This window comes from Ranitomeya imitator, chromosome 3, assembly GCF_032444005.1.
Source record: "Ranitomeya imitator isolate aRanImi1 chromosome 3, aRanImi1.pri, whole genome shotgun sequence".
In the NCBI taxonomy this organism is placed as follows: domain Eukaryota; kingdom Metazoa; phylum Chordata; class Amphibia; order Anura; family Dendrobatidae; genus Ranitomeya; species Ranitomeya imitator.
Genome location: NC_091284.1, coordinates 784,505,294 through 784,525,651, shown reverse-complemented (window position 1 = coordinate 784,525,651; position 20,358 = coordinate 784,505,294). Strand labels below are relative to the sequence as shown.

Below are 20,358 nucleotides of genomic sequence, written 5' to 3'. Positions count from 1 at the left end.
GCGACACCGCGGCCTGCAGACTCCGCTTGTCCAGACTCACATCTGTGGAAGTCTGGGAATTATAGTGCTTCAAGAATGCATGCGGACTGGACGACCTCGCAAGCTTGCAGGTGTGATGTGCCGACGCCTGGTGCCTAGATTTCCAAGAAACCAATAGACAGGGAGATAGGCTGACCTCTAACACGGAAGGACTCTGGATGATGTAACAAATCCACCAAGCTAACATGGCCAATGAAACGGCTAAACCCTTCCTGTAACCGTCAGGAAGCCATCCTCTTACAGTGAAGTAGCCCAAATCACGTGTCCAACCTTCGGAAGGATGCCGTCCTTGAGACGTACCTACTCAGAGCACTCACCACGTTCAGAATATGGGGAACCCATTCCATTATGTGGACTAGTGCGGTAAGAGATGAGGGAAGAACGATGCCCTCATAACTGTGGGAAAACAATACCACCTTGGTAACAAGGGATGGCCTGCGGACAACCTTGCCTTGATGGTAATAAGGGAAAAAGGTCTGAAAGAACAGAGCGGCTAGCTCTGAAGACTCGTCAGGATGAGGAGATCGCAGAGAAAAAAGGGCGATCTTCCCTGATAGTAAAGTCTGTCTGGATCAAAAGGAGTCTACTGTAAAACGCCCAGGATCAATAAGGTCCCAAAGATCTGACGGTATGCGATAGGGAAGAACCATATGTGAAGACTCCCTGCGAGGAAGTCCATATTTGCAGTTTTGTTGCAATAAGATGGAAAAATACTAGTTCCGCAAATGAGAAAAACCTGACATGGTCAGTGCGGATCTCCCAGGATCACTGGGGCCCTTCCTGCTTCCGAAAAGATCTCGGAAGTAGTGGAAGAGGGGTGAGGGAAACTGGTCCCATGGAAGGACCAGAGCATGCACTGCGATGGTTTTAGGATTTAGAGGCCGAACCATGAACTAGAGTACATTGGTTTTCAGTCTGGACACCATCCGACCTACATCTGGAGTGCTCCAGAGAAGACAGATCTGATGGAAGACTTCCGGGTAAAGTTCCCACTCACATGAGGCAGGACCCTGACTGCGTCCGCCGCCCAGAGTTCTACTCCTGATATGTGTAGTGCCTAGATCACCAAATGATAGATCGTGGCCCAACAGAGAATGTGAGGAACCTCGGCCATGACGCCTGACCGTGGGTACCTGCTAGATGATTGACATATGGACAGACGTGGGATTGTCCAATTTAAACGGATGGTGTGACCCGCCAGAAGGCAGTGGACCTGCCATAGAACTAGCCGTACCATTCGGATCCCCAAAACAATGATCAGGAGACGAGGACTGGCATTGGTAGTCACTAATAACTATTGAACCGGGACAAATGAGCTCAGAGACTACCCTCTGAAAGCCTGATCGACCTGCAGAAAACGAGAGGAGCGGAGGAAAAAGCTTCCATTGTCACCGATTTTCCTCCTAGCAAATCGAATGGAATGAGGGGATGAGCGAACAAGTGCACAAGCTCCCTGTTGAAGGGCCATGGCCTTGTCTCAAGGGAGAATCACCAACCTTCTGGAAGATTCCAGGATTATCCTCAAAAAAGGATATCTGCTGGGCTGGAAAAAAGGAAAAAAAACTTGTCTAAGTTTAGCTGCCAGCCCAGGAGAGAGAGGGTATAGCAAGAGATATAGACGGTAGCAAGGCCGAAGGTCAAGGTCGTGATTTGAAAATGGTGTTCGCGAAAGGGAAAGTGAAGGAATCTTTGAAGAGGGGAAAACATAGGAATATGAAGGTAAGCATCCCGAATCTCGGTGGATGCCAGAAACTCCACCTTTTTCCGTTGAAGTAATGGCTGAGCGGAGGAACTCCATCCGAAGAATGGGGACCTTGTCAAGCTTGGTAGAAGTTTGAGGTTCAGGGTCGGTCTTACTTTTCGGTCCCGATTTTGGAACCAAGATGCCTTAGGTCCTGACCGTCCTGAACAACTGATCCACTGTTGGTTGAGTCTATAGGAAATCAAAATAGTTAAGGTCTCTGACCAAGAGACCATTGCTCTAGTAACACATGCGGCGGCTAAAGGAAGGGTAGAGCGCTGAACTGGAGGCCACAAGACCGGACAAACTAGATTTGCTATCTGACAGTCCGTTGTATTTTTAATTGATGACCCACTGGGTAGGGATACTGGTAGGTATACCACAGGAGATTCTACCCAGTAATATTCCAAGTGGCAGAATGCGCGGCTGCATGCAGAAGGTTAGGAAAAACCGTCTCTTACTATCGCCGCTCTCTTTTGATGGTGCGGAGATAAAATGATGAACCCTCGATCCACCATCCTCTTAACAGGGAAGTGGAGAGGTATCGTCCGCCTTCTTGCATCATCTGCTAAATAGTGGAGATGCAGAGGGTGTACTTGGACGCCAAAAAGGGGGCCTCTGTACATCCACAGACGCTATGTGGGCGGAGCCTTGTGACTTCCATGAATAGGCCCAAGCGCCAGAAAAGGTGGGAGGAGCCACCTTAGCGCGCCATAGTGCGGGCGCGGCTTCCGGGATGCGGCCTACACATCGGCCGATGCCAGGGGCTAAATTTCTGCAGCCGGCCGGAGCGTTACCTCAGGAAGGTGGGCCACAGGGAAGCTGAGGCTGCCTGTTAGCTTTTGAATATCCCACTGCAGAGCCCACCGCTGACTGGATCCACTCACCAAGGGTGCGCGTCCCGGCATGGAGCCGCTGCGGATGGGTTTCAGCGCCGAGAAAAGCGCGCACTGTGCTGTTCTGCTGCAGGTGCAGGGATAGAGGGATAAACCTCAATCCATCATCCCTTTGTTAGGAAGGTGGAGAGGAACTGTCCGCCTCCTTGTACCATCCGCTTTAACAGTGGTGGGACAGTGGGGGCTGCTCGGACACCATAGAGAGGGGACTCTGTTGTCCGGCATTAGGCCTGGCTGCAGGAGAGGATACATAGAGGCGACACTCCATGTGCTCGCATGCTGCTGGTGTGGGGAGATCGGGACTCGAAGGAACGGTCGCCCCTGAAGTGAGCTCCCTCACAGCTGTCTGTGGATGGATACCATGCTTGGCATAGGTGGCTTTCCTTCACAGGATGCTGCCCTTCCCGTGGTTGTTCCTTCCCGGGGAAAGGCCTGGCTATTCACTGCTTGCGTCGAGAAACACGTGATGGTGTCTCCGCAGCTTCTTTACATGCATCTGCATATTTCCCATAAGGGATGGGGGCAGTGTTCTGGAATCACTGCGTTGAGAAACACGTGATGGTGTCTCTGCAGTGTTGGATGTTTTGGTCTCCCCGAGGCCAATCATCTGTGCCTTTATAGCCTTTTTACTAGGCACTGCTCCTAATAGCCAGATTCCTACTCCACACTGATGAGGGGCAAAAACCCCGAAACAGCTGTCTGTGGATGGATACCATGCTTGGCATAGGTGGCTTTCCTTCACAGGATGCTGCCCTTCCCGTGGTTGTTCCTTCCCGGGGAAAGGCCTGGCTATTCACTGCTTGCGTCGAGAAACACGTGATGGTGTCTCCGCAGCTTCTTTACATGCATCTGCATATTTCCCATAAGGGATGGGGGCAGTGTTCTGGAATCACTGCGTTGAGAAACACGTGATGGTGTCTCCGCAGTGTTGGATGTTTTGGTCTCCCCGAGGCCAATCATCTGTGCCTTTATAGCCTGAAGTGAGCTCAGGCATGGCTTCCCACGTCGCAGGAGAGGGTACGGGGAGGTATACTCCACGCTCTCGCCTGTTGATGATTCGGGGGAGATCGGAACCTTGAAAGGATCCGTAGCCCCCTTCACTCCGTTAATTAAAAAATAAAAATGTAAGTAAAAAATAAAATAAAAACGTTGGGGTCTGAACCAGACTCAAGTGCCTCCTACAGACACTAAGCAAGAACTGGTTAGCTGAGAGCCAGCAGGAGGGTGTATACTGCAGAGAAGGAGCGAACTTCCTTTGTATCACTTAGTGTCAGCCTCCTAGTGGCAGCAGCTACACCCACGGTCTGTGTCCCCCAATGAGGAGAAGGAGAAAATAGCAGTAGGTGAGTACAGTATACTTACACACACAGATTTAAAAAAATCTTAATGGGAGGGCTTCTTTAACCCCTTAATCCCATTAGACGTACTATCCCGTCGAGGTGACCTGGGACTTAATTCCCAGTGATGGGATAGTATGTCCAGCACGATCAGCCGAGCTAACGAGAGGAGTGCGGCCGATAGCGGCCGGGTGTCAGCTGACTATCGCAGCTGACATCCGGCACTATGTGCCAGGAGCGGTCACGGACCGTACCCGACACACTGCGATCAAACATGATCGCAGTGTTTCGGCGGCATAGGGAAGCATCGCGCAGGGAGGGGGCTGCCTGCGTGCTTCCCTAAGACCCACGGAGCAACGCAATGTGATCGCATTGCTCCGAGGGTCTCCTACCTCCTTCTCCCTGCAGGCCCCGGATCCAAAATGGCCACGGGGCGGCATCCAGGTCCTGCAGGGAGGTGGCTTACAAGCGCCTGCTCAGAGCAAGCGCTGGTAAGCCTGCAGCCCTGCATGTCAGATCGCTGTTCTGACACAGTGCTGTGCAAAGTGTCAGATCAGCGATCTGACCCTATAGCATGATGCCCATCCCCCCCGGGGCAATGTTGTAAAGCAAAAAAATATTCACATGTGTAAAAAAAAATTCCTCAATAAAGAAAAAAAAAAAAAAAAAATTATATATATATATATATGTCTATATATATATATATATATATATATATATATATATATATATAGATATATATATATATTGTTCCCATAAATACATTTCTTTATCTAAATAATAATAAAGAGAAAACAATAAAAGTACACATATTTAGTATCGCCACGTCCATAACGACCCGACCTATTAAACTGTCCCGCTAGTTAACTTCTTCAGTGAACGTGGTAAAAAATTTTTTTTAAAAACGAGGCAAAAAACAACGCTTTATTATCATACAGACGAACAAAAAGTGGAATAACAAGCGATCAAAAAGACGGATATAAATAACCATGGCACCGCTGAAAACGTAATCTTGTCCCGCAAAAAAAGAGCCGCCATACAGCATCATCAGCGAAAATATTAAAAAGTTATAGTCCTCAGAATAAAGCGATGCAAAAATAATTATTTTTCTATAAAATAGTTTTTATCGTATAAAAGCGCCAAAACATAAAAAAAATGATATAAATGAGGTATCGCTGTAATCGTACTGACCTGAACAATAAAGTTGCTTTATCAATTTTACCAAACATGGAACGGTATAAACGCCCCCCCCAAAAGAAATTCATGAATAGCTGGTTTTTGGTCATTCTGCCTCACAAAAATCAGAATAAAAAGCGATCAAAAAATGTCACGTGCCCGAAAATGTTACCAATAAAAACGTCAACTCGTCCCGCAAAAAAACAAGACCTCACATGACTCTGTGAACCAAAATATGGAAAAATTATAGCTCTGAAAATGTGGAGACGCAAAAACTATTTTTTGCAATAAAAAGCGTCTTTTAGTCTGACGGCTGTCAATCATAAAAATCTGCTAAAAAAACCGCTATAAAAGTAAATCAAACCCCCCTTCATCACTCCCTTAGTTAGGGAAAAATTATAAAATTAAAAAAATGTATTTATTTCCATTTTCCCATTAGGGTTAGGGTTAGGATTAGGACTAGGGTAAGGGTTAAGGCTATAGTTAGGGTTGGGGATAAAGTTAGGGTTAGGGTTTGGATTACATTTACGGTTGGGAATAGGGTTGGGATTAGGGTTAGGGGTGTGTTAGGGTTAGAGGTGTGGTTAGGGTTACCGTTGGAATTAGGGTTAGGGGTGTGTTTGGATTAGGGTTTCAGTTCTAATTGGGGGGGGGTTCCACTGTTCAGGCACATCAGGGGCTCTCCAAATGCGACATGGCGTCCGATCTCAATTCCAGCCAATTCTGCGTTGAAAAAGTAAAACAGTGCTCCTTCCCTTCCGAGCTCTCCCGTGCACCCAAACAGGGGTTTACCCCACATATGGGGTATCAGCGTATTCAGGACAAATTGGACAACAACTTTTGGAGTCCAATTTCTCTTGTTACCCTTGGGAAAATAATGATTTTTTATTTTCACGGCACTGCGTTATAAACTGTAGTGAAACACTTTGGGGTTCAAAGTTCTCAACACATCTAGATAAGTTCCTTGCCGGGTCTAGTTTCCAATATGGGGACACTTGTGGGGGGTTTCTACTGTTTAGTTACATCAGGGCTCTGCAAATGCAACGTGACGCCTGCAGACCAATCCATCTAAGTATGTATTCCAAATGGCGCTCCTTCCCTTCTGAGCTCTGCCATGCGCCCAAACGGTGGTTCCTCCCCACATATGGGGTATCAGCAAACTCAGGACAAATTGGACAACAACTTTTGGGGTCTAATGTCTCCTGTTACCCTTGGGAAAATACAAAACTGGGGGCTAAAAAGTAATTTTTGTGGGAAATAAATGATTTTTTATTTTCACGGCTCTGCGTTATAAACTGTAGTGAAACACTTGGGGGTTCAAAGCTCTCACCATACATCTAGATAAGTTCCTTAGGGGGTCTACTTTCCAAAATGGTGTCACTTGTGGGGAGTTTCAATGTTTAGGCACATCAGGGGCTCTCCAAACGCAACATGGCGTCCCATCTCAATTCCAGTCAATTTTGCATTGAAAAGTAAAATGGCGCTCCTTCCATTCCAAGCTCTGCCATGCGCCCAAGCAGTGGTTTACCCCCTCATATGGGGTATCGGCGTACTCAGGACAATTTTTGCAACAACTTTTGGGGTCCATTTTCATGTGTTACCCTTGGTAAAATAAATCAAATTGGAGCTGAAGTAAATTTTGTGTGAAAAAAAGTTAAATGTTCATTTTTATTTAAACATTCCAAAAATTCCCGTGAAACACCTAAAGGGTTAACAAACTTCTTGAATGTGGTTTTGAGCACCTTGAGGGGTGCAGTTTTTAGAATGGTGTCAAACTTGGTTATTTTCTATCATATAGACCCCTCAAAATGACTTCAAATGAGATGTGGCCCCTAAATAAAAATGGTGTTGTAAAAATGAGAAATTGCTGGTCAAATTTTAACCCTTATAACTCTCGAACAACAAAAAAAAATTTTTAATTGTGCTGATGTAAAGTAGACATGTGGGAAATGTTACTTATTAAGTATTTTGTGTGACATATCTCTGTGATTTAAGGGCATAACAATTCAAAGTTGGAAAATTGCAACATTTTTGCCAAATTTCCATTTTTTCACAAATAAACGCAAGTTTTATCGAAGAAATTTTACCACTATCATGAAGTACAATATGTCACGAGAAAACAATGTCAGAATCATCAGGATCCGTTGAAGCGTTCCATAGTTATAACTTCATAAGTGGACTGTGGTCAGAATTGTAAAAATTGGCCCATTCATTAACGTGCAAACCACACTTGGGGCTTAAGGGGTTAAAGCTACAGAACAAAAACTTGAGGCTGCACCACTGCGAGACTCTGGTAGTAATATGTCTCTTCTGTTTTTTGTCCTGGATAGAGTCCTTGTATGGATTGAAAACTACCTCCCTAATTAATATCTATGCGTTAACAGACTTGAACAATGGTTGTGTGTGTACATGTCAGTGTATTGATTGATGTGCATGGTGCTTTGGACCGGCAAGGAGTGTCAGTACCACTGTACCTGGCCAATCAGAAGGCACGTTTATCAGAAACGTTCAGTAGTGCAGCCTCACGGTTTTAACCTGTCAGAGCAGGCAATCATTTCTCATCATAGGTATATGACCAATACGTTATGATAGTAGGAGATGTACAGCTTTCCTTCGCTGCTGTCCATATCTCACAAAGGATAACGGAGAGTCAATAAGATAAAAACATCTGTTTATTCTATGGTGTGCATCTACGTACACCAACCTCGTGCTCAGGAAACAACCACACTCTTCAAAACGTTATGATGATGTAGAGGAGCGGACAATGTCACTTAGGGCGACTTACAAAGTCAGGGAATCTCGGAACTCCGTGTTTGCAGCCTGAGACTACATCTCTTTAGCAACCACTGCTAAAAATAATTCTTCTAATCTAAGAAAAATAATTTATTTACAGATATAATATATATATATAATTGATGAGAACTAACCATCAGCTTCCTCTGACACTGCAGACTGCTGTAATCACCAGGCCGGTAACGTTTGTGAGCACCATCGTCGGCATTCACCAAATATTCACCAATGGGCACTGTGCCAGAACACCATTCCAGTACACCGCTCCTCTGGGATAATGGGACCACCTGACAATGGAAACGTGATGGTTACGATTTAACAATAGAAGCTGAATAAAAAGTGAACCTCTTCCACAGCGGTGACCAGAGGCTTTTTAGATTTTATCCACCAGGACGAAGAAAGAGTTGAGTCCATGACACCAGCGCACCTCACCAAGAGGACGGAGATCTAACTTATGCTATATTCAGCTCTGAAAACACAAGTTCCCTAGGGAAACCATCAACCCAAACCCACTGGTACGTTACGATGACTTTCAGAGTACAACTACATGTAGACATCAGCACAATATATGTGTACGGAGCTGATGACATCACAAGTGTGGTGTGCGATGTCATCAGATACGCGCCAGAAAAAAAGGCTCATGGAAGCAAAGTAGAGTATTTCATTTTCATATTTTAGCTCCTGCCAGTTCTTAAGGGACCCCATTGGGAGTCCACGAACAATGTGTAGTAAGAACGCTGGTATGGACGCTGGTGCAAAGCGGTGTAGCCACTTATTAATAGAATTTCTGCTTATAATTCCTTTGTGATTTACCTTGTATCTGCGGATGGATAGCTTTCTCTTCCGCGTCTCACTATCCCTCTGTAACAGTGTATTACACATCTGGAAGACCTGCTGCATCACGGCGTCTTGTCTCAGGTCATCTCGGCCCTGGCATTGAAGGTAGAAGAAACGTTCATTACATTCCCAGAGTATGAGAAGGATGATGGACGTACAGTACTTATTTCTGAAGAATATTCGTGAAAATTCTCCCTACATTATGCTTAGATGCTTCTGTCATTCATAGTCTCATTTCAATGTATGCATTGAGGAACGGAAAAAAAAATACTCAGCCAAGGACAGGAAAGAGTTGGCCATGTAAATATCACCTATTCTCAGCTCTCTCATGTCTTGCAAAAAAAAGTATTTAGTCAGCCACCAATTAGAGATTATCAGTGGTCTTGTATGTCTTCCATTTTCTTATTTTTGCTCCCACAGTTGATTTCATCAGACCAAGCTGCTTGGCTATTGCAGATTCAGTCTTCCCAGCCTGGTGCAGGGCTACAATTTTGTTTCTGGTGTCCTTTCGATAGCTCTTCGGTCTTCACCATAGTGGAGCTTGGAGTGTGACTGTTTGAGGTTGTGGACAGGTGTCTTTTATACGGATGACAGGGTTCCAACAGGCGCCATTACTACAGGTAATGAGTGGAGGACAAAGGAGCCTCTTAAAGAAGTTACAGGCCTGTGGGAGCCAGAAATCTTGCATATTTTTAGGTGACCAAATACTTATTTTCCACCATAATTTGCAAACTAAATCTTGCCAAATCAGACAAGATGATTTTCTGGATTTGTTTTCTCATTTTGACTCTCAGGCTATATGCACACGTCAGGATTTCTGGCAGAAATTTTCCTGACAAAAACCTGACATTTATGCCAGAAATCCGCATGCGTTTTTTTGCGGTTTTGATGTGTTTTTTGCACGTTTTTTATGCATTTTTTCCAAATGCATAGAATAGTTTGAAAAACGTGAAAAAAACGCAAAATTAATGAACATGCTGCTTTTTTTTACCACGATGCGTTTTTTTTCACGGAAAAAAACGCATCATGTGCACAAAAATTGCAGAATGCATTCTAAATGATAGGATGCATAATGTATGCATTTTTAATGAGTTTTTATCATGAAAAAAAAGCGAAAAAACCAGAACGTGTGCACATACCCTCATAGTTGTGGTCTACCTATGATGTCAATTACAGGACTCTCTCATCTGTTTAAGTGAGAAAACTTGCACAATTGGGGGCTGACTAAATACTTTTTTTGCCCACTGTAAGAGAAGAATCCATTGCTCTTTTGGTTCAGCAAATGGACTCAAATAATAGGAATTCATCATTGCTCAGTAGTATACAGTATAATACTGCTCCCTAGGGACAGAAATATGGATCTGGACTGATAAATTACTTATTTAGTGAGGATGGTAGGTGATAAATGTATGATCACGGAGTCCGACCACTGAAACATCAACATCGATCACTGGTGAATGGAAGATGGTGAGCATGTGAGAATGGAGGAAAATTAAGTGTTTTTTTTCTGCACTGTTGGTGGAGTCCTATAAGAAGGATCAAGGACACACAAGAGTTGAAGCAATGGTGTTTTATTATCGACGCCTTTTGAAGTTACTAAACTTCAGAACGCATAGATAATAAAACCACATTGCTTCAACCCTTGTGTGTCCTGGACCCTTCCTCTAGGACTCCGCCAGCAGAGGAGAAAAAACATTTAATTTTCCTCTACAGTATTGATTTTTCCTAAACATACAGGTAAGATCTCAACCACCACACCCCTGAGCTGCATTATAGTAGATCAACGCCGCACAAATCACCGGACCGCTACTGCCTCATGTCTTGAACTAGAGCAACTCACAAGTCTGGTTTTGCTTCCTGTAGTTCTTCAACAGCTGATTTACCAAAGCTTATGCATGACAGAGTGGCAAACACTGCTTCTGATCGGCGGTACAAACATTACCGCAGGTCAAAGAGCCGCAGGTCCCACGCTTTCAAATGACAGCATTAGCTCGCAGCCACGATCGGAGATAAAAAGTTTACCTCTGGTCACTGGCAGGGCCGGCTCCAGGTTTTTGTGGGCCCTGGGCAAAAGTCTCAGTGTGCCAACATACCACGATTCATGATGCACAGATACGGCGGAGAAATAAAGATATACTATATAGGGCCTAGCCTTCCCCCTCATCCTTCACATAGGCAGATATGGGCACACACAATACGCAGACATACACACACATCTACAGTACGCAGACATACACACACATCTACAGTACGCAGACATACACTCACATCTACAGTACGCAGACATACACACACATCCACAGTACGCAGACATACACACACATCTACAGTACGCAGACATGCGCACACACACAATACGCAGACATACACACATATACAGTACGCAGACATACCAACACATACAGTATGCAGACATGCACACATACAGTACTCAGACATGCACACACATACAATACGCAGACATGCCCACACATACAATATGCAGTCATGCACACACATACAATGCGCAGACATGCACACACATACAATGCGCAGACAAGCACAAACATACAATACGTAGACATGCACACACATATAATACGCAGACATGCACACACATACAATAAGCAGACATGCACACATATACGCAGACATGCACACACATACAATACGCAGACATGCCCACACATACAATACAATACACAGAAGTGCACGCATACAATACGCAGATATTTACATACATATATTTGAAGACAAATTCACAAAAATACATAAATATATACAGTCATACACACTGATATACACAGATATGCACATCATACAGGCATACACAGACATACAGACAGACACAAGCCTCACTCACCTCCCCCAGGCTTGTCGCCCATTAGGCTCCTCTGGCATGTTGGTATGGAGGACGCGCTGCTTGATGGTCGTCACTTAAACAGACATGGCCGCACACAGTGCACTCTGCAGCTGTGTCTGCACACTGTGCATTTAACTTTGCTTGTGTGTCGGCCTGGCCGTGTCATTACTAGCAGACATCGCTGCACAGTGTGTGGCCATGTTTGTTTAAGTGATGGCTGAGCTCAAGTAGTGCCGAAGCTGCTGGGGAACGGCCCGGGCCCCCTGGTGTCCCGGCCACAAGTGGGCCCCCCATTTGTTCAGGGCCCCGTGACTTGCCCAGGTACGCCGGGTGCTGATGCCGGTCCTGGTCACTGGAGTCGGCTGATTGGACTACTACTCCCATCAGCCTACGCCTGCTGCAGCTATTAGCAGCGAGAGCAGGTGCGACTAATGGAAGTATTCATCGCCGACGCCTGCGTTCTAAATAAATTTAAAAAATGGTGTGGGTTCCCCTGTATTTTCGATAACCAGCCAGTCAAAACTGACAGATGGGGGCTGAAACCCAGCGTTAGAAAGGCTGGTTATCAAGAATAGAGGGGTCCCCATGCCAATTTTGTAATTATTTAAATAAATACCGTATATACTCGAGTATAAGCCGAGATTTTCAGCCCATTTTTTTGGGCTGAAAGTCCCCCTCTGGGCTTATACTCGAGTCATACCCAGGGGTCAGCAGGGGAGGGGGAGCGGGGGCTGTGTAATTATACTCACCTGCTACTGGCGCGGTCCCTTCATTCTGTACTGAGCAATCACATGGTACCGCTCATTACAGTAATGAATATGCGGCTCCACCTCCCATAGGGGTGGAGCCGCATATTCATTAATGTTATGAGCGGTAACGGTGAACACTCAGTACAGGAAGGAGCTGCGGTGCCGGGGAAGCAGGGACTGCACCACGCCAGGAGCAGGTGAGTATAACGGCGAGAGGAGCGCAGCGCAGCGCTGCGCGATATTCACCTGCTCCCCGTTCCGGGCGCCGCTCCGTCTTCAGCGTCTTCTGCAGTGACACTCAGGTCAGAGGGCGCAGTGACGTGGTTAGTGTGCGCCCTCAGCCTGAACGTCAGTGCAGAAGACGCTGAAGATGGAGCGGCGCCGGAACGAAGTCAGGTGAATATTGAAAATGCCGGGGGCCTGAGCGACGGAGAGGTGAGTATGTGATTTTTTTTTTTTTTATCACAGCAACAGCAAATGGGGCAAGTGTCTGTATGGAGCATCTTATGGGGCCATAACGTTTGTGCAGCACTATATGGGGCAAGTGTCTGTATGAAGCATCTTATGGGGCCATAATCAACATTTGTGCAGTACTATATGGGGCAAGTGTTTGTATGGAGCATCTTATGGGGCCATAATTAACGTTTGTGCAGCATTGTATGGGGCAAATGTCTGTATGGAGTATCTTATAGGGCCATAATCAACATGTGTGCAGCATTATATTGGGCAAATGTGTCTATGGAGCATCTTATGGGGCCATTATTAACCTTTATGCAGGATTATATGGGGCACATTTTAATATGGAGCATCTTATTGGGCCATCATAAACTTAATGGAGCATTATATGGGGCTCTGGATTCAATATGGATATTCAAAAACACAACCTACTGATGTCTCAATTAATTTTACTTTTATTGGTATCTATTTTTACTTTTGACAGAGCATTGTAAGAAACTCATTGATGGTTACCGGAAGCGGTTGGTCGCAGTTATTTTGGCTAAAGGTTGTGCAACTAATTATTAGGCTGAGGGTGCCAGTACTTTTGTCTGGCCCATTTTTGGAGTTTTGTGTGAAATGATCAATGTTTTGCTTTTTGCTTCATTCTCTTTTGTGTTTTTTCATTTAAGACAAATTAAATGAAGATACTAATACCAAATAATTTGTGTTTGCAATCATTTTCAGGAAGAAAATGAGTATTATCTGACAGAATTGCAGGGGTGTCAATACTTTTGGCCATGACTGTACATTTTTACAGAGGGCCAAAAAAAGGGGATTTTTGTGTACTCACCATAAAATCCTTTTCTCCGAGCCAATCATTGGGGGACACAGGACCATGGGTGTTATGCTGCTGCCACTAGGAGGACACTAAGAAAAACACAGAAAGAATAGCTCCTCCCCTGCAGTATACACCCTCCTGCTGGCTCTCAGTGAACCAGTTCGGTAACAAAGCAGTAGGAGCTTAATATTTAACAAGGATGAACTATGTCAAAATCAAGTTAACTCAAAACAAAACCAAAGCCAATAGGTTAACGGGGTAGGTGCTGTGTCCCCCAATGATTGGCTCGGAGAAAAGGATTTTACGGAGAGTACACAAAAATCCCCTTTTCTCCTATGCCTCATTGGGGGACACAAGACCATGGGACATCCTAAAGCAGTCCCTGGGTGGGAAACAATTAACTGCAATTGCTGCTTGTACCCACAAGTTACAGATGCGGCACAGCCGCCTGCAAAATTCGTCTGCTGACGGTCGCATCTGCCGAGGCCTGAGAGTGAATATGGTAATGTTTTGTAAAGGTATGCAGGCTGGACCAAGTTGCAGCCTTACAAACTTGTGCTGCCGAAGCTTGGTGCCGGATGGCCCAAGACGCGCCCACTGACCGAGTGGAGCGAGCCTTAATCCCTGCTAGGACAGGAAGACCTCTGACTCGGTAGGACTCTTGAATAGCCGAACGGATCCATTTGGCTATTGTCGCCTTGGAAGCGGGAAACCCTTTCCTCGGTCCTTCCGGGAACACGAGCTCTCACTAAATCCAGTGTGTGAAGGGCCTTCTCAATGCGATGGACTGGTGCCGGATAAGACAATCTCCTCATTGAGATGAAAAGAGGATACAACTTTCGGTAGAAAAGATGGGGATGTCCTCAAAACCACCTTATCCTGATGAAAATTCAGGAACGGAACTTCCTATAGGGGGGCACCCGATGGGAGACTCCCTGAATAAACGTCTTGACCTGTAATCTGTTGGCAATCCTGCGTTGGAAGAGAACAGACAGGGCTGAGATCTGCCCCTTGAGAGAACTAAGGGCGAGACCCAAGTCCAAACCCGTTTGTAAGAACTCGAGAATGGAAGGGATGGAAAAATGTAGAGGACAACGTCCTCGGTCGCTACACCATGAAGAGAAAGTCTTCCAAGTGCGATGATAGATACGCATAGACGTAGGATTTCTGGCGCTGATTATGGTAGCTATGACGTCTGGAGAGAAACCCGCCTGGGTTAGGACCCAGGACTCAACAGCTGTGCCATCAAACACAGGGCCTCGGAGTTTTGGTGGTAAAAGGGGCCTTGAGATAGCAGATCTGCGTGATTTGCTAATCGCCAGAGAACGTCGGCAACTACTTGAACTAGTTCCGCGTACCACGCCCGGCATGGCCAATCTGGCGCAATCAGGATTACCGGTACCCTCTCCGCTCTGATTTTCTTGATGACTCTCGGCAGGAGAGGAAGCGGGGGAAATATGTACGGAAGCCGAAATGATGCCACGGGAGTACAAGAGCGTCTGCCCTGATGGCTGCTGGATTGTGGGACCGAGCCAAGAAGTCGGGAACCTTGGAATTCAGCTGTGAGGCCATCAGATCCACGTCCGGGGTTCCCCAACGACAGCAGATCTGGTGGAAGATCTCCGGATGGAGAGGCCACTCCCCGGAGTCGAGGCATTGCCAACTGAGGAAGTCTGCCTCCCAATTGTCCAATCCCAGGATGTGAACCGCAGAGATCATTGAGCGGTTTTCCTCGGCCCATCGGAGGATGTGGCCTACCTCTGTTATGGCCGCCCTGCTGCGGGTTCCCCCTTGGCGGTTGATGTATGCCACTGCAGTGGTGTTGTCGGACTGAATCCTGATTGGGCGACCTGCTAGGAAGGGGTGGAACTGGAGAAGTGCCAGGATTTTCAAGATGTTAATTGGAAGGCGTGATTCCTGGGGGGGACCAGCAGCCCTGAGCAATGTCATAAAGGAACACCGCTCCCCAGCCTAGAAGACTGACGTCTGTCGTCACAACCAGCCAGTGTACTGGAAGAAAAGACTTCCCTTGATTCAGGGAGGATTTCAAAGTCCACAGCCTGAGAGACTGACTCGCTGGGGAAGGAGGAACCGACGGTCTAGGGAGAACGGGTTCCTGTCCCAAACAGCCAGGAGGGCATGCTGTAGGGGACGGAGGTGTAGTTGGGCAAATGGAACCGCCTCCATAGCTGCTACCATCCTGCCGAGGACTCTCATACTGAAGCGCAGAGTGTGAGAGCAAGGCTGAGAGAGATTCTGAGCTTCTCGCTGTAAGACAGATCTTTTCTGGGGGAAGAACCAACCCCCGGGACGAGTCGAGTATCATTCCTAGGAAGGAAATTCGCTGAGCCGGTACTGGGGAAGATTTTTTGAAGTTTATCTTCCAACCCAGGCGAGAAAGGGTATCTATTGTGATGGCCACGGCTTCCTTGCAGGAGCGGAAAGAGGAGCCTTTAATGAGGATATCGTCTAAATACGGGAGCGCCACCACTCCTCGGGTGTGAAGTATGGCCACGGCAGCCGCCATGACCTTGGTGAATACCCTGGGAGCGGTGGCGAGGCCGAAGGGCAGAGCAACGAAATATAAGTGATCTTCCTGAACTGCGAAGCAAAGAAACCTTTGGTGAGAAGGCAAAATAGGAATGTGGAGGTATGCGTCCTGGATGTCTATAGACACTAGGAACTCGCCTTTTTCCATGGAGGCAATGACAGAACAAAGCGATTCCATCCGGAACCGTCGCACCCTGACGAACTTGTTCAGCAGTTTTAGGTCCAGTATGGGCCGTACTGTACCGTCCTTCTTTGGAACAATGAAGAGGTTTGAATAAAAACCTTGAAACCTTTCGTTTTGAGGGACCAGAATAATAACTCAGTCTTTTCTCAGAGAGCTTATAGCTTTGAAAAACTCTGATGCTTTTGCCCTGGAAGGAGAAGACAGGAAAAAACGGTTTGGAGGACGAGATAAGAGATCTATCTTGTATCCGGAGGACACTAGACCGCAGACCCAATCGTCGTGAACGACCGAGAGCCACGCGGCACTGAAGGAAAGCAGGCGGCCGCCTACTTTGAAGGTGTCCCCCGGATACCGCAGTGAGTCATTGTGTGGAAGGTCTGCCCGTTCTGGCGCCTCTGGATCCCGGCTGCCTTGGCCTGCCTCTCAATGAAGGGGAAGGCTTAAAAGAGGCCTGTGAACCTCTGTCTCCACGTTGTGCCCAGCCGGAACCGGGAGATGTGGAAGTAGAGGAACAGTTTGAGTTTTAACGAAAAAATAGGGACCGAGCCTGTGGTTGCGGCTTCCGAAAGGGCCGAGAGGGTCTCGGTTGTGGAAGAAATTTACTCTTCCCTCCAGTGGCGTCAGAAATTAACTGGTTGAGCTTTTCACCAAAAAGGCAACCACTCTGATATGGGAGAGAAGTCAATGACTTTTTAGAAGTAGAATCCGCACGCCAGTCCCTGAGCCATAAGGACCTCCGGATGGTGATGGCATTGGCTGCTGCTTGAGAAGCGCAATCAGCAGCATCCAGGGACGCGGTCACTACAAAATCTTAGATCCTGGGCAAAGGGATATTTGGACTCCATGGGCTTCTGCCCTGTGAATCGTTTATCTGGACGCATCCTGTGAGATTCAACAATTTGCATAAACTCGGGATGAGTGGCGAACACTCTGTGAGCTCGTTTGGTCCTCTTAAAGGACACGGCATTATCCGTTTTAGATAAGGGTTCCTCCTCAAGTCTCAATCCTTATTCACTAACTCAATTAGAGAGTCGAGAGTCTCCTGATCGTGATGAAATTCCTGATCTAGGGACGTGTCAGAATCGTCCTCTGAAACAGGTTCTCTACTAGCCCCAATGGAAGGGGAGCGAGAAATGGAGCTCTCAGAACCTGAAAACCGGTGATGGTCTGGGGATATGGCATGAGTCCTTTTCCTGGAAGAGTGAGAACTCCTTGGCAAGGTACGACCCCTGGAGTATGAGGGGTTCTGACCATCGGAAGCGTCGTCCATGTTAGTGCCCTGGTTAGAGGAAGGGTCTCGGAATGAATCTAACGCTTTTGCCAGGGATGCCATAGACCGGGAAAGGGAGGTAGCCCACTCAGGGGGACTAGGCTCACTGGGTTCAGTATCAGCAACAGGTGGTTCCTGAGCCGTCACCGGTTCACAAGCTGTGCATAATGCAGTATTGTGACCCCAGGGTAATGATACCTTACAAGAGGTACATGCAGCTAAAAATACAGTGTGGGTTTTCCCAGACTTTTTGTGAGGCTTTGGTTGAGACAAAGAAAAGCCTGGATGAAAGCGCTTACTAGCAGGGAAAAGCTATGCTTCTGCAGCTTACCCAGGTCCCGTGTCTTGAGTCCCCAGGGCAGGTCCGCAGTGTAGGCAGAGAAAAAACACTAGTCCTGATGGCTGTGATAGGAAACGCTGGAGAAGTGCTGCAGCATCAGGGCTGTGGGTGTCCCAAGATGGCCACCGAGACCAGGAAGTGGGAGCTCATCACAGGGAACGAGAAGCGCCAGGAAAAGTGGGTGGGGCTGCCAATGGCGTGGCCAAAACTCCGGCCTGTATTGAGGGAATTTTTTTTTTTTTAAACTTCTCTGCGGTTGCTATTAGCGCCAACATTAGCTGCACTCCTTCATGGGGTTGCCGCACTACGGACCACCCATGGACACAGGCTTAAGGTGCGGACCTCCCATACCCCAGGGACCAGGACCCCCCAGCGCCTCGGCCCCCGCAGTGTACTCACGGTAGATGCGGTGGGCCGGTGCTCAATCCACTGTCGCAGTAGTCAGGGAGGGGGTGGAGAGCTTCTGCCGCCATGCGTCATCCGCTATATCAGTGGTGATGCAGAGGGGGGCTGCACGGACGCCATATATATCATGTCCGGCTATGCACCTGGCTCCAGGAGAGGTAGATGAAGGGCTACTCCATGTGGTCGCCTGCTATGGAGGAGGGAAATCGGAACGCAAAGGAACCGGTCGCCCGTAATATGAGCTCAGGGCTGGCATCCAACGGTGCAGGAAAGGATACGGGAGGGACTCTCCATGTACTTGCCTGTTGATGGTTCGGGGGAGATCGGAACCTAGAAAGGATCCGTCGCCCCCATTCGCTACGTTAAGGAAAAACAGAATAAAAAGTAAAAAGCTAAAATAAAAATGGTGGGGTCTGAACCAGACCCGTGTGCCTCCTACAGACACTAAGCAAGTACTGGTTCACTGAGAGCCAGCAGGAGGGTGTATACTGCAGGGGAGGAGCTATTCTTTATGTGTTAACTTAGTGTCCTCCTAGTGGCAGCAGCATAACACCCATGGTCCTGTGTCCCCCAATGAGGCGTAGGAAAAATGGTCAAGAGACCCCAATCCAATATTAATTTTTTTTTAATTCATTTCCAATCCAATATTTTTTCTGGTATGAAAACTACATTTAAGCAGCCACACAAAGGCAAGTATGTTTGTGTCCAAATAGTTGGGGGCTACACAGAATGACATAGTGAGCTGTATGTGGCCCTTGGTTTAAGTTATGTACCCGGAAAGAACCCAGTAATAAAGAGTGCCGAAAACTTTGCACATTTCTGATTCCATTGTGCAAATATGCTCCCAATGCTCATACATATCCTGTAAGAGACTATCGTGACAAATCCTAAACCGTGATCAATCCACAGTATATTAATTCAGTAGAAATTAATGCTCTGTGGTCACACAGGGCTTCAGTCTGCTCATAAAATGCTGTGAGCTCGGAGCTCAGATCCTTCGCAGTCAGTACCTTCACAAGCTGTCGTCTCTCCTTCCCATCTGAACCAACACAGTCAATTATTTTCGGAAGATTCAGACCCCCGGCCAAGCGGAACTCCGGCCTGAAAGATGTAATTGTCACCATGTTTTCATACTTCCCGCTAGGATCAACCTGAATATGGGAGAAGAGAGAATCTCAGGAAACTTCCACCAGTGATTTTACCAATTCACAATAGTGGTAGACGGAAGACATCCATGAAATCTCATCTGCAATGTTTACAAGTAAATGTGATGATGTGTTACACTATACTTCATGTGTGATATTTCAGCAGAGGTATTATTAATAGAAATGGAGACAGTCTTTGTATAGGGCCTCAGAGATGGACGCTTTATAGTGATGAGCAAATGTGCTCGGATAACGTCTTATCCAAGAATCTGGGCGTAATCGTATATTATGTTCTAGTCCCCGCCGCTGCATGATTTGAAGCTGTTTAGACAGCCTCAGCACGTGGGCACTCCCTAACAAACAGCAATCTCCACACGTGTCCAGGCTGTCTAACATAATATACAAGCCTCCCCGATGCTCAGATAACACCCGAGTGTGCTCGGATAAGACGTTATCCGAGCACGCTCGCTCATCACTAAAAAAAAATTACCAAGAATTAAGAAAATACACTTAGCATAAACATTTTATTTAAATACTAGGTAATTTTCTGCTGACACATTCTCTTTAATGTTTCTTTATGAAAAAGATTTAGCCAACTTGGCATTAAGTGTTTGGATTTCAGCACCTGATAAGGAAATCGTAGTAATGTCCCCTTTGTTTCTGGGTAACCCCCATGTTGCTACTGCACCCTAATCTGTGTTGAATCTTGATCTTTTTACAATATGATATTCACAATGAATAGTATATAAAAAAAATACATAAATATCCAAAATCTATCATA

At 46.5% G+C, this 20,358-nt stretch overlaps 1 protein-coding gene across 1 annotated transcript in view; it reads right to left on the bottom strand.

Annotated features, from left to right (window-relative positions):
* Window positions 1–20,358, bottom strand: part of ATM (ATM serine/threonine kinase) — a 237,502-nt gene that overhangs the window by 18,033 nt on the left and 199,111 nt on the right. Inside the window, exons 55-57 of the mRNA XM_069759148.1 lie at window positions 19,443–19,583; window positions 8,793–8,909; window positions 8,117–8,266 (exon numbers count right to left, since the gene is read on the bottom strand). Coding sequence (XP_069615249.1) covers window positions 8,117–8,266; window positions 8,793–8,909; window positions 19,443–19,583 — 408 coding nt within the window. The remainder of the gene's footprint in view (window positions 1–8,116; window positions 8,267–8,792; window positions 8,910–19,442; window positions 19,584–20,358) is intronic.